The sequence below is a fragment of the Globicephala melas genome, chromosome 16, assembly GCF_963455315.2.
Source record: "Globicephala melas chromosome 16, mGloMel1.2, whole genome shotgun sequence".
Classification (NCBI taxonomy): Eukaryota; Metazoa; Chordata; class Mammalia; order Artiodactyla; family Delphinidae; genus Globicephala; species Globicephala melas.
Window position 1 is genome coordinate 56,247,310 of NC_083329.1, and position 15,189 is coordinate 56,262,498.

The 15,189-nt window shown below is 44.1% G+C and overlaps 1 protein-coding gene across 1 annotated transcript in view; it reads right to left on the reverse strand.

Annotated features, from left to right (window-relative positions):
- Positions 1 to 217: 217 nt before the first annotated feature.
- The window catches only part of LRMDA (leucine rich melanocyte differentiation associated), a 1,109,211-nt gene continuing 1,094,239 nt past the window's right edge, over positions 218 to 15,189 (reverse strand). Inside the window, exon 7 of the mRNA XM_060286382.1 lies at positions 218 to 349. Coding sequence (XP_060142365.1) covers positions 270 to 349 — 80 coding nt within the window. The 3' untranslated portion in view covers positions 218 to 269. The remainder of the gene's footprint in view (positions 350 to 15,189) is intronic.

Consider the following 15,189-nt stretch of genomic DNA (forward strand, 5'->3'; position numbering starts at 1 on the left):
GTGCTTCGCCACCGCTGTCTGTCACTGTGGTGGATGAGACCTGCTTAAGGGCAATCATGTCAATCTCTATGTGACCACTCAGTCTAAGGCAGAAGGATGATCTTGACAGGCCTGGCAAAGTCAGCAGAAGGTACCAAAAGCTGACGTCACAGCTTTCCCACAGAAAAGCGATGTGGGCCATTGTCTTTTCGTTTAGCTTTTTCTTTATTTTTGCTTTCCCTTTTTTCTTTTACTCTCATGTCACTGGCTAAGGCATACAGAACTTGCCTTCAGAGCTGGTCATCGCGGATAAACCTGTTGCCCTCTGAGTTCTTCCCATAGTAAACATAGCGACACTTCCCCAGGACACCTGCAAATAAAAAGATACACATCATTACAGGTGGCACAAGTAGTATAGCAAGAAAACACAGGTGCTGCAAGGCAGAAATACAACACAATCACAGATCCCATGCATGGGTGGCAGCAAACGGATTAAGCCCCAGAAGGGAAGGACCCTATTTTCTTGGCCTCAGAGTTGACATTCAAATAAAATGTCACCAGAGCACAGGCTCCTAGGAATAACACTTTCCTGCATGATTTCTTTTCCACATTTTAGAGAATTTTCTAGTGTGGTCAATTACTTCTCAAAACAAAGCAAAACCCTCTTCCCTCTCCAAGTTCTCTTGGTAAAATTTCTAAAAATGGAAAATTAAGAGTTTAAAGATGGGCCCAGCCCAAACAAAAGATATAAAACAATCTTCCCAGAATGTGGCTCTTTTCAAAATCTTTATCGTGAATCAATTTTGTTAATTTCCAGAGAGAACCTTCCAAATCTCAGCAGACATCAAGTACATAATGGACGATTAAGGAAGAATTGCGGTCTCCACAAAACGCCACATGGAAAGTAACGGAGCCTCTGACGTTAAATGGCTTCCTCTTACAGGGGAATCCTGAACTGTATTCTCAGGTTGGAATGCACTTGATTTTCATCTTCAGTTTTATTTTAAATAGTTTTGCGGCTCCCTATACAGCTTTCCTGTCATTCACGGAGGTCATAAGAGGACTTAACTATAAACGATGCCCCTAGAATAAGGTCACACCTTTCAATCAACTCAATATTTATTCTAAATATCTATAAGAAATCACCTGCCACAGTTACTTTGACAGTATTATTAAGTAAACATCAGTTTTTCCAAGAAAATATCTGTAACTACAATTTGCTTTTGGCCACCCTGGGTTTTTTTCCTTTTAATTTTAGAAAAACAAACTTAAAATTCAGCTTCATGGAATTGTCTTATTACTAATACTCTGTGAGTCTCTGAAGGGTGCATAACCAGAAAAAAAAGAAACAACCCAAAGAAGTGTCCATAAAACATAAACTCATGAGCTACAAATCTGTCTGTAAAAATAGCTTTCTATATACATGTTTTTTCCCCATTATTTTGATGATAGTGTGAAACAAGCAACCGCTATCTACTATTCATCTGGGATAAATTAGCACTTGAAATTATTCAGGTTCTTCAAATCAGAAGTCCTCCGTGGTAAATACTTGGGTCATTGTACAGGAGGTGTTTCTCCACTATAGAACTGTAGACCGTATTCTTAAACATGGATTAAAAATGACTCTCAGAAACTTTTAATGACAAGGCAAATGCTCCTTGGTTCAGATGGCTTGGGACAAAGTGGAGAATTGCTGGGTTCTCAGAATCTCTGCAAGCTGGCAATAGGGAGGGGATGACATCATTCCACGGCCTCAGACTGGGCCGTGAGCTGGCTGTCATCACCTCCATTTCCTGCCATGGTCCCCTGAGCAAGTTCACTGTGGACCACTCTTCCCCTTTGGCTATGCTTTTTCCTTGGCCCCCCAACCCCCAAGTTCTGCTTTTCAGTATTAGTCTGGAGCCTGGAAACATTGAGCTTGGATGAAACCTCCCTGAGACCCTTCTTGGGGCCTAAATTATTCTTTTGGTGGTTGTCACTGAGCTGTTCCCTTTATTGTGCTCAATTACGTAGCACCTGGAGTTGTGCTGATATTGTCACCGATGCTAGGACGGGTCTGTGGGCATGGCCGTGGAGGCTGCATTCCAGGAACAGCATCCCCTGCAGGCCTGGGTGGGAGTGTCTCAGAAGTCTCTGAAAATCTGCAAGGGGCTTCCTTGAACATAACTGATTCCAATAAACCCTCGAGAATCTGGAAGGATGAGGCCGAGGGATGTTAATTTCTTTCTACAGCACCAGGACAGCAGGAATTTTTATAAAAAGGAATGGATAGGGCTGTCAGATATTATAAAGAACACAGAAGAGAAGGAAAGGCAGACACACACACATACACGCACACGCACGCGCACACACACACACACACAACACACCAGCGGGTGCGTTTGCTCCGGGAAACTCTCCAGCACATTCTGGATTGAATTCTTTTCTCTGTGCTCTCTCCATGGTAAATCTCAACTGCAGACCTTGCCTAGTCTAGATACAACCTGGACAGAAAGTGCCCTTCTGGAAACAGGCTGGATATTCCTGAACATGGGCCACAATGTGGAGGAAGGTGACATGTTCTGAGCCACACTGCCCAGCCCTGCTTTCTGATCAGCATTGATAAAAGTCCTTTTTAAGGCCTGCCCTGTTCCTCTGGGCCTGGAAGCAAGAATGTTTATAGACACCCTGGTGAGAGAGGGCTGTTTGATGAATGCAGGAGACTGTGGCAAAGTGTCAGAGCTTGGAAAACGAGGCAAGGACATGAGGTATTAACATTGTCAATGATCTCTTGACGGGAAAACAGATACCGTGCTCACCCTCAGATTTAAATAGACATCAAGTGCATTAATGACAAGAGGGCCGACTTCAAACAAAGGGGCTGTGTGGTGGGGGGCAGAACGCATCTCTGGGCTGGCAATAACCTGATCTGAAAAGACAGTGTCAGGGCTCGAGACAGGCCCAGGATTGTGTGTGGTGACAGAAAACAGAGATGCTGACAGAGATACCAAAGCCATATTATGCCAAGGATATTCTAACGCTGTCTGCCCCGCTAACGAAAGCTGACATCACTCCCTAGCACTTGGGGTCTTCTTCGCCTTCTCCAGCAGAACGTTTCGCCCCAGACATCATTACAAAACTCGCTGCCGTGGCCAAGTTCCTGGCAGCCCTGTTCTGTCAGAGCGCTGGGGTCACGAGGCCCGAGGATGACCTCAGTCAATCTAAATTTGGGCTCTGCAGGAGGACCACACTCATCCCCTGCCGATATCCCAGCTACTTGGGGTGATCAGAGCGCCAACGTGTGAGGAGCTGTCACCTTGAATAAAATCCGGAAAGGGAAGGCACTCAGTCTGCGGGCTCCTCCAGGAGGCGCGGGGACAGCCTGGCAGCCAACAACGAAATCCAGCTGCTGTCGCTGCTCCCCTGGGGAGACAGGCGGGCCGGCTAGTGACAGTTAAAATCGGATGAGATTTTTGAACTTGAACCGCCTACGATTGCTTAAATTAACCAGGTGGTTGCCTCCATTGAGACGCCTACCTGAGCTCGCAGCTCAGAAGGGATTACCTCCCCCAAAGGGGACTTTTGTATTTAATAAATAAGTAAGTAAATAACATTAACAAGGGAGGAAAAAAAACCCGCCCAGTCCCATGTGTGGCCATAAGACTTCACTTATCACGAAGGTTATTTGTAAACTCATAGGAGCCGCTCATAAATGAAGGCACGTGGTGACTGCGGGCTTCTCTCTTCTGCTCTCCCCCTGGCCTTCCTCCTTCCAACACGGCAACTGCCATAAACTGAGAAAATTTACAGAGGAAACAGTTTGCTTGCAAAGGACATTTTGACAGTGAGGCGCTCCGAGGCTGGAATTCGGGAACCCGCGGGTGGTGACTCGGTAGGCGGTGGTTTCTGTGTACATCTGCAATGCATTCCCTTGTTTGTGTCTCCCCGAACTCTACACGTCTTGGGACTGGAAGGGGAACAACACATTTAATGCCGTATGTAGTGTTTTTAATTAAAATATCTGGCATTGCCCATAATAAACGAAGCAGGCTTGCCATGCATCAGGCTGACATGTAGCTGTCTGTGGGGGGTTTCTTTTGGGAGGCCCTGGAAAAATGACAGTGCCCTGTCCCCTCGGGAATCCTCTCCTGCCAAATGAGGCCCCTAATTTTTCTTAAGTAGCCGGCTCTGCTGTTGCCGTAAGTTCTTAAACCTATAGTTATGGAAAAAACTGTAGTGGGAAGAATCTGTTTTAAAGAGGTCCTTTTTCTTTTAGATGTTTCCCCTCACTGGAGTGAGTGTTCTACTTATACAGGTTAAGTTATGACCTTGGGGCTGCCTGCGGGGGTGGGAATCAGCCTCTTTTCTTGGATGCCCCACTGTGATGGTGGCAGGGACGGTATTGAGGAAAACCCTGAGTGTCCTGGGAAGGACGTCTTCGCACAGCCATGCAGGGTCCAGCAAACTCCTCAGGACTCCCTGACCTTCTGGATGGCCTCGCCCTACCATCTATTTAGTAAGGGGAGGTGGAGAAAGGCCTGTATTTAAATCCAGCTTTACCCCTAATAGTTAAGTGACCATGTGCACATACCTTTCCCTCACTGGGCTGGTTTCTCCATTTGTAAAATGAGGGCAAGGGGCCAGGTATCCCAGATTTCCACCTTAGTTCTGAAACAGATGATTTAGCATTTCTGAATGTTTCCCTTATGAAGATAAGGACGCCAGGTACCATATTGCCTGATGTAGGAGGCAGAGCCAGTGGTCAGTTAATCAAAATTTGATTTGGACCAAGGCAGCTCTTGAAACCCATCCAGTCCATTTTCCCATTAGATACAGAAGGGGAGCTCTGCTGGACCTCAAAATCCCCAAGGAAAGAATTTCCACTAACTCTCCTGCAACTTGTATTTCATACCCAGAGCTGGGAAGTGCTTACCACTAATTAGCCTATATCTCCCTAGCTTTGACATAAGCTCTAGTCTTCTAACTCCATATTCAACAGAACTAAAGACTACACATCAGAGTAAGTGGTCTACCATTAATATTTTAGCTGTGAAAGAATCATCATCTTTACTCATACAAATGCGAAAACGTATCTGATGATGGAATATGGGTTGGACCAATAAATTCATATTTGTAAAACAGAAAAAGTAAAATCTCGATTTTATTACCACTATTAATGTTAGTTTCGGTAATCGCTGTTTTAAACGCTATTATCACAAAGGTTTGTAAGTGTAACTGTGCAACGACAAACAGATTTTAATCTGTTTGTGGTCACTAGCACCTTCCAACTAGTGCTACAAAACAGGCAAGGGGCAGGGGGCTCCTCATGGAACTCCTGTTCTCCAATCTGTATGAGGAAAGCAAGGAACTAGCCTCTTCACGGCCTCTGAAGAGTGATGACAATGTTGTGAAGAAGTGGGTGGGCCCAGAGACGGAAAGAGTATTCAGAGAGCCTTCCTGTCTATTATGGAAAGTTCCACGTGACACCATACATACCATTAACATGTCACCTCTACAATAATCCCTCCTCCCCAATTTCTAATACCAGGTGGTTGAAAAAGTGCTTAGTACCAAGGAGGTGTTCAATAAATATTTGAATAGATACATTAATCAATACCATTAAATACCACAATTTAAACAGAATCCACAAAGTAAGGAATTTCAACTGTTAAACACTCATATTTTAACCTCTGTTAAGACGACAGGCATTTGAAATTTTTAAAAACTATACACCGCTTAAATGCTTGCCTTACTAGAGGAGAGGGCAAAGTAACAGAAGGCAACAGCCTCAATTCCTCAGCACTAGTGTTGTTTTTATGCTCAACACTTTCCTCCCACAAAAACAAAGCAATCACGATGTCTGGTGGGAAAGAGAGCAGTGGACTGAACGTTATCATCCAGGCTTAAGAGCTGTAAACATCACACAGGAGAAAGGACGTTCCCCAGAAAGCACATTCCTCGGACTTTGTTATGTGCGGGTCCTGAGTAAACTGGGAACTGGGAAGGAATAAACACCCATGTTTTATGATCTTGAGAAGTGGCTGGAGCAATACCCTGAGGCCAGCCTGTGTGATGGACTCTGCTGTGGACATCGCACAGGATTTAGCAGAGCCTGCAGAATTACAGGCTCCTGGGACAACATCCTCCTTCAGCGTAAGCTACTTAAACACTGAGGCAAAATGAACAGAGATTTTAAAATGGTCTTAAGGGAAGACGCTGCTTAGGAGCAGTTCTGGGGGAAGGACAAAGTCCATCCTCCACGGGGGTGGGGAGGGGCATATTTTCCTTTCATCTGCAGACACATCTGGGAAGCCTTAGGTTGGAAATGAAACAGGGAAAGGCTCTCCGCCTGACCCATGAAAGGGTAGAGAAGACAAAGAAGGTGGGACTTCCTCCCAAACTAGCTGAGCATGATTTCAGGCAAGTGTCTCAGCTTATAATCTGCAGCTTAGCTTGGAATGCGGTGCCACGGTCATGCAATGCTTGCTAAACCCCAAAACGTCTATAAGGGCACCTGCTGTCTTCTCCGTGGACTGGTGGGCACACCGTCCTTGCTAAGTACTGCAGTGACCACGTCAAACAACACTGCTCGAGGGAAGTTGCCTAGTCTCTCAAATGAGCTCACTCTTTTGAGCTCTTCTCCTCTATTATACAAAACAACCCCAGGTCGGGTATTCTCACCCTGCTCTGCTGACCCTGATATTTTGCAATGGTGGACATTTGAATTCTGCCATTTTGACCCCCCTGGATGGTTTGGCTTCAGGCTTATGAATATAACACATAAACAAGCCTGGTACTTTTTCTTTCAGAAAGCATTATTTATTCAGAACTAATTAGAAATTAATTAGAAATTAGTTACTACTTTCTGTAGAAATAGTTACTACTACATTTCACAAATTTAATTCCTTAATTTTTAAATTCAAAGTTAAACCATATTCTATTTTGAACATTTTCATTTCTCTTTTATTGAATTTATTTCCAATGGGATCAATTCTTTTCCATGTGATGTTTTACATTAGGGTGAAAATCCTCCATCAGCTTTTGGCGAATATCAAATTTTACCGGTTCTACCTTCTAAACCTCTTCAAGTCATTTATTTTCACAAGGTTACATTCCCTTGGGTAAAATTTTGCAGATCTAAATTGTGACGGGAAGACTTGAGTCCTCTGCTGAAATTCAGACAACACATTTTATTGTGTGTCGTTTCAGTTCACTTCAATTTTATTTTGTTTTCATTATTTCTACAAAGGCTAATTCCTTCCCGTGAATTTGTGCACTTTTCGATACACTGACAAGATATAAATCTTCGGTCACTTTTTCATCCATAATAAATAGTGTGATGTGCAGGTTTAGTTGCTGTCAGTTTATTACAGATTCAAGTAAATGGTGGTTTCTATTTATTTTTAGCACAAAGAGTACACAGGACAAATGTAAGTATTCTGGATGCAAGAGAGGAAATAAATTGTGGGGTTATGTTACGCTGCTTTTTACCAAGCACCATTCAAAAAACAGAGTAGGAGCTACCAAAGCAAAGGTTTGGATATCCTGGAAGAAAGCTGACACAAGTGTAGGCACCGTATCCCTTTGAGATAAGGACATGGGGCCCCAATGTTCGGCCCCCTCCAGTGAGGCTCGACTTAAGGTTAAACTTTCCACTGAGAGAGCAGATTATATGGCCTCCTTAGACAAACGCTGGGCCTTGTCAAGCGTCACTCACGTGTTTGTAAGGAAGAAAAAAGCAGGGGAAGGAAACCAGTCAGGGGGGAAAGTATACTGGCAAAATCTCTACTGGAGGCGAGAGGAATGCAAGGCCGAGAAGCCAATCTCCCTGCCCAGGGAGGCTGCAGGAATAGTCACGTGAGCGGCAGCCAGAGCCTGTGGAAAATGCACTCTGGACTCCCAGGGCAGGTGAAACGAGGCTTGCCATTTTAGAAGAGGGGAAGGAGGGAGGAGAGGATTAAAAAAAAAAAAAAAATGCAGGGCCAGTTTCTCCCTCACATAACCTGTTAGTGGGAAATGTGCAATCGGGTGCAAGTCCGAGAGATAACTGCACCTTTGAGCGGATCCCTAGTAACCAGATCTGCTGTCCCAGTGTGAGTCCCTGGTCTCTGTGCTCCAGTTGCAGATGCTGTGGCCCTACCCAGACCTGACCAGGCCATTCAATGTCCTCTCCACTTCGAGGAAATATTAAGCTGACAGATTTAAAAGTTATCTGGCAGCGGATGTTTCCATGATGTGAATCCTGGAAAGGAAACAGAGTCAACATGCTTTTCCTCAGATGTCAATGCTTTTTTTTTTTTTTTTTGCGGTCCGCGGGCCTCTCACTGTTGCGGCGGCCCCTCCCATTGCGGAGCACAGGCTCCAGACGCGCAGGCTCAGCGGCCATGGCTCACGGGCCCAGCGGCTCCGCGGCATGTGGGATCTTCCCGGACCGGGGCACGAACCCGTGTCCCCTGCATCGGCAGGCGGACTCTCAACCACTGCGCCACCAGGGAAGCCCGTCAACGCTTTTTCAATTATTTTGTACCGGGGGTCGTTTGGGTAGGCCAGACGGATGGGAAAGAATTCCAGATCTGAGGGTGGGCTCCCTTACTCCTGGTTTGAACATCAGTAATATGATTGGCTCTTACCTCAACACATGCTATATTTCAGTCAAGGAGGAACATGTAAGTATCAGCGGTCAAACACCACAGTAAATATTTCCAGGCTCCAACAACATCCCTCCTCCACAAAACCAAACCAAACTAAAACGAAAACAAGAAAAACAACCAACAACCCACCACTACTAAATCTTCTTAGCAATCCAGATTTTGGGTTTTATTCTCAGGTTACATTTTTTTTTTTGTGCCAGTTAAGAATGAAGCCAGAAACAGTTTTCACTCTGACTTCCTAAGCAATGATTTACTTTTACACTCCTATGACACTTTATTATTTTGCTGTACTTCCTAGTAAGCTTGAACACAGAATAGGAAAATTTTCTTTGAAAGTATTTCTTTAAACGTATTGAGGAATTCTCCCTGGGACAGAATTTAAAGATCTTCATTGTCGTTAAGGAGAAGAGGAGGTTCTAAGTGGCTTCCCCGAAGTCACAGTACCTGACCAGACACTAAACAATTACAATGCTATCTTTCTTACTTGCTTGTGGGATCTTCGTTCCCCAGCCAGGGATCGAACCGTGCCCCCTGCAGTGGAAGCGTGGAGTCCTAACCACTGGACCATGAGGGAAGTCCCAGCAATGCTACCTTTCTAGTTCAAATCCCTCTGAATTATAGGATTGCCCTTAGGACAGGAGAATGTCAAAGATCCACAACCTGACTTATGCTGACTCCTACCTACTTTTCCAACGGGGGAAACGAATCTTCAAAGCCATGTGGCATGAGTGTGTTCCCCTCTCCCACCTCCCTATTCTAAGTGGGGTTTAATGGATCTGAGATGGGCTGGATTCCAAAGTGCACACCAAGATGGGATGCAAATGAGTTCAGATTCATGAAATTCCCTCAGTGCTGCTCAAAGATGGACGTCCCACAAATCAGGCTGTCAGTCACAATGGACAGTGGTCAAGTGGTACAGCTTCATTTTTATTTCTTAGTTTTTGACCAAGGAACTCAGAAATTTTTCAGACAGGAGAGAAAAAAGAAAACAATTTCCCCCTTTCACCCCCTCTGCCATTCCCACCATTATCTCCACATTCATCTTTGCCACCTTTCAAGTGAGGTTGGGAGCATGGCCACTAGAGGGCAGCATGAATTTAGGAAAAACAGCTGCTTAAAAAAAATAAACGATGGCAACGATTCAGAGAGGGCCATTAAAGTCACACTGTGCTTTCGGTCACCAGTTATAAGTTCTGCAATGATCAATATGTCATGATTGCTCAATCTGTGCTGAAGGGTTTCTGGGAATGGGGCTCCCAGACACCCCCTCAGTCCCCCCATCCCCCCACTCCCACCCCCGCTTTTTGGATGCCTCTGATCTCGATTTCAGGGACTAATTTTCTTTACTATCAATTGCTCTAATTAATCTTCTAGGCTCAGGAGTTGGGGAAATTTGCATATTACCTGCATAAATGTAAAGAAACACGCAAAGATAAACAGAGATAGCTTCCCACATTTCTTAGAAAAAGATTTTTATCAGGCAAGTCCAAAAGGAAATATGCCACTCAAGGGCATGGAGTTACTAATCATCATTTGATAGGGAAAAAAGTGAAAAAACATAAGAATTAAATAAAACCTGCATCAATAAAACATAAAAAAAGCGTATGTACTCTACCCAAGCAAATCCTGGCTGCCTCCTACCCACTGCTGTTGTCGTCCCTCTCTGAGTATACGTCCAGGTTAATCAGAAAAGAGAGGTAGATAAATTAGGAGCTTGGGATTACCACACACACATACCACTCTATATAAAATATATAACTAACAAGGACCTACTGAATAGTATAGGGAACTCTACTCAATGTTCTGTAATAACCCATATGGGAAAAGAATCTGAAAAAGAATAGATATATGTAGATGTATAACTGATTCACTCTGTTGTACACCTGAAACTAACACAGCATTGTAAATCAACTATACTCCGATAAAAAATTAGGAAACAAAGAAAGAAAGAAAAGAGAGGTAGAAACTACTCAAAAATAAAATCATAACTCCAGCTTCTGTTTTGGTCATCATGTGGTCCCTATCACTGGTCTCTGACCCATGGGCTAGTGATTATTTTCACGCCTAGAACAACAAATGACCACCTCCCTTCAGGAGAAAAAGGTATTCATGGGTTTCCAGGGATTTCAAACATGTTATTTTTGAAACAGCAATAAAGGTATGACATTCTAGGGAATGGCATTTTAAATGAGAATCTGTAGAATTCAAATAAATGAGTGGATTCCATCAGAGAAGGGAGTAAACAAAAATTGGATCTACTGGACTAGAGGAAAGTGGAGTCCAGGTGTGACTCTCCGTGTCAGCCGAGAACCCGCTCAAGTGGTCAGTGAAGCAAATAGGCTCTCACACTTTCTTCCTGTAGACTTTCCTAATATAACAGTCATGAGATTGACTAGCCAGTAGGGAAATGTTGGGTTCCAGTTAATTAATTAAATTATCTCATTAATTCGTGGTTCAGCAGAAACTTTTCCTGAGTTTTCTCTCACACATGAAACACTATACAAAACCAAATTCAATTTTACTGTCTTACTAGATATCTCATGGTGACCACCCATGAGGATTTCTTTTTTTTTTTTTTAACATCTTTATTGGAGTATAATTGCTTTACAATGGTGTGTTAGTTTCTGCTGTATAACAAAGTGAACCTGCTATACATATACATATATCCCCATATCTCCTCCCTCTTGCCTCTCCCTCCCACCCTGCCTATCCCACCCCTCTAGGTGGTCACAAAGCACGGAGCTGATCTCCCTGTGCTATGCGGCTGCTTCCCCCTAGCTATCTATTTTACATTTGGTAGTGTATATATGTCAATGCCACTCCATGAGGAGTTCTTTGAGGATTTACAGTGAGGATGATACAGTTAAGAGGTTTCACTAGGGTGGGAAGACTGCTCATTGAACATTTCTCAAGGTCTTAAGACCACTTTTTTTTTCTTTTTTTTTTTTTTTGCGGTACGCGGGCCTCTCACTGTTATGGCCTCTCCCGTTGCGGAGCACAGGCTCCGGACGCGCAGGCTCAGTGGCCATGGCGCACGGGCCCAGCCGCTCCGCGGCACGTGGGATCCTCCCGGACCGGGGCACGAACCCGTGTCCCCTGCATCGGCAGGCGGACTCTCAACCACTGCGCCACCAGGGAAGCCCCTAGACCACTTTTTTATAGGAGCTCCCTAAGGGCAGAAATGATGGCTTTTCACCCATGCTTCATGAGATACTCAATAGATTGCTTATCATTGTAGAAGAGATGCAAGGATCTCGGAATACTTCTTCTGAACCCCGGAGTTTGCTACACATTCCTGGACATTGACAGGTGGAGGAATTGCATGGCTTGTCCCCACGTCAGTGATTTTCCAACTTTCCCCTGCATGGGGTCACCTGGAAGGCTTGTTAAAACAGAGATTGCTGAGCCCCACCCCAAAGTCTCTGGTTTAGGGGGTCTGAGTTGGGGCCAAGAATTTGCATTTTTGCTGGTTCCCAGGTGGTAGTGATGCTGCAGATTAGGGGGCCACACTTTAAGAAACAATGTTCTAGGACAACCTAAAAGGGCCCCCTTTTCCCTTTTTAAAAAAGTAAAACTCTTGACATCAGTTTTTCTTCTTGTAGAAGCAACACCACTCAAATTCGGAGATAAAAATCCGGTTGACTGAGATTCCTAGTGTATCGAGTTTTAGTGAATGGAGGTTTTACTGTCTTCCTAACAGCAGCCTGAAAAAACACCATACCTAAAATAATAATTAATAATAGATTGCTCCGGCTCTTTAATATAAAACAAAAATCATGAAAGTTTAAATTTAAGTGATGTGCAGATTACATTAACAGAAGAAAAGAAGAAAAGAGTTTTTTGGATAAGTAGATTGGAACTGAACCTACAAACCATAATTTATGAAGACTAAGAAAAAAAAACTTGCAGAAAAAATTTCCCAGAAAGTCTTTAGCCTCCCTCTAAAATGACAGAATCTTATATGAACAAATGTGAGCAGCGGGGGTCCTCCTGCAGAGTTTGAATGGGAATTTTGGCTTTGCTCTCAAGCAGAAATTTGCTTTTGGGTTTCAGGTCTGTTCCTATTAGAAAGCTCACATCAAAAGGGGAGAAAACATCCACAGTTCTGTCTGGTTCTTCAGGCTAAAATTTCTCAAGAGAGTCATTGAAAATAAAGACAAGTTGCTTTTTTTTCTTTTTTTCATTCTTCAAGCTGCAAAAAAGAACCTCTCAAATAAAATTAAGCAGACCCAGTAACAACCGGGTCTGTCATAATTCAAACTCTGCAAGAACTGAGGATAAGACCTTCCTTCTTAGGCCCATTAGTCCAGCCTCCATCTGCCCTTCATTAGACTCCAAACAAACTTTTCCTGTACTGATATTACTATAATCTTTCCTAATTCCAGGACACTTTAAATTGCTTTCTCCAAAAGGAAAACGAAGAGAATCTGCTGATATATGATCTAACAGAAAGAAGTCGGCATTACAAAAAAATAACTAAAAGTATGTCATTGCAGGGAGCACAGCATAATTCTTGGGCACTAGCAATTCTCACAGCAAAATGCCAAAATATTTTTCATTACTTCTTGATCTTCAACTCCCCAATCTCTAACCTGCTTTGGACAAAAAGCGCATATATATATACGCTAATGCCAAAGAAAGAAACTATAGGTTAAGTAAGAATTAATAGCAGAAAGAAATTTATACGAGCAATATGAACCTCTTGAACATTTTTTTTTCTTGCCAAAATAAAGACAAAGTAAACCATAGAAGAGCATATTATAAGGGTCTTCATTAGGGTCAGGCTCATTAAAACTTAATGAAGGCACCAGAGTCTCTCCAGCAATGTTAAGAGGGGTATACTTTTTGCCTATCGATGGAATGGCCTGGGTCAGAGAGACATTGCTGACAGTGGGTGGCACCAGGTGTTATCTGTCTCTGGAACATACTACTTTGATGGCTTGGAATATTACCCCTTTTATTTGGCTGGCTTGAGTTTGTCAAGATTCACCCTGCGGGGAGTTAACATGCCTCCATTATTGAAAAAAAAATTGCCCGTGGGCCAACGTGAGCCTCCCACCTAATAGAATACATCTGGCTCTGACAGTTTGATGCCCAGCTCTGAGCCACATTCGGCCACACAAATTAACATCGTAGACATTGCCCATGCTGAGCAGGAAGTAATAACCTGCTACCTGCTACTTGGCCAAAATCTCATTATAAGCCATTACGGTAATTGAGGGCCCCGACTCCGCGGATATTAGACTCCCCGAGCGCCAGTCGTTAGTTCAGCAAAAGAAAGACTCCGAATGGAGGCAGGGGTGGCCGACGGAGGAGCAACTGTGCTTTGGACCACAGTGTGAATTCCATCTGCAGGCTACAACGTGGCTCTAGAAGATTTGTGAGCTGTCTCTCTTCTGCCCCGAAGCCCACGTGACCTCTCCTGTGGGGCTCAGGACCCCAGGAAGATGACGTAATTCTTGGTAGGCCTCCAACAATGCTATACAATTAAAATTTGGTTTAAATGAGTACTGGGGACAGGGAAGAAGAGGGCAAAAGAAGTCAGAATGCTCCACGAGTTAGAAGTGTAGAAGTGGGGGTGGGGAGGGGGAAGGGGGACTCCACCCTTCTCCCTAGAAGATAGGGGCTGTCTAGAGTCACTGCACATATATAAGCTTCCATCCTTCTTCAGATGACCAAGCCAACTTCCCTTCCCCATAAGGCCTGCCCTCTCAGTCTCTGCGCAGGATGGGGCAGCTATGGATGAAGTGGTGTGGGCTTGGGAGAGGGAGAGAGGGAAGGAGTCCAATGGATCATCAGTCATGCAGCTGATCAATCAACCTGATTTTTGGTACCATGAGGATGGCTCTGGATTGTAGTTACCATGACAACTTTCAATAAATGTTTCTTGGTAAGAGTTACATAGGGCTGGGGAGAAGAGTAACTGAAAATATAATGAACGGTTTCCAGAAATCCCTTCTTATCCTGGTACATACAAATCCCCCCTACGCGCGCGCACACACACACACACACCCCCCGATAAGAACCAAATCCACCAATCATGGGAGCAAGTTTATGCAAGGTTTTACCTAATGTACAACAAAACTCCTGAGTGCCGTGTCTTCTCCAGAAACCACTGGAAGCCTGGATGATAAACCTTCCTGGGCATCCGAAGTTTCCATTTCATCCTACTCCAGGTCTCAGTAAAAGGCTGCCTGGCCTTGGAATTTTGAAAGAATTGGTATTTGGGGGAAAATAAGCACTATGGTGGGGGAAAGAACGTGCTGCTGAGGGTGAGGGTGTCTGAGAGTCAAGTCCTCCTTCTAAACGCCCTGAGACCATCTTCCTGTCTTAGCCATGCCAGCCTCATTATTCCTCGGCACCCAGAGGGTTAAGTACAGGCTGGAGCCTAGAAAATGGTTTCTGTTGGTACAAGAGAGGCCTTCCCTATAACTAGATCCTTCAGGAAAAAACAAATTAATCAACAGCGAGCTGAAGAGGGTTTAATGATTGCATTCTGCATACAATCAGCTTTTCCCTTTTCAAGGGCCATCAATATGTCAAGGGAAGACATATCTGAAGGATATAGCTCTTAACATCA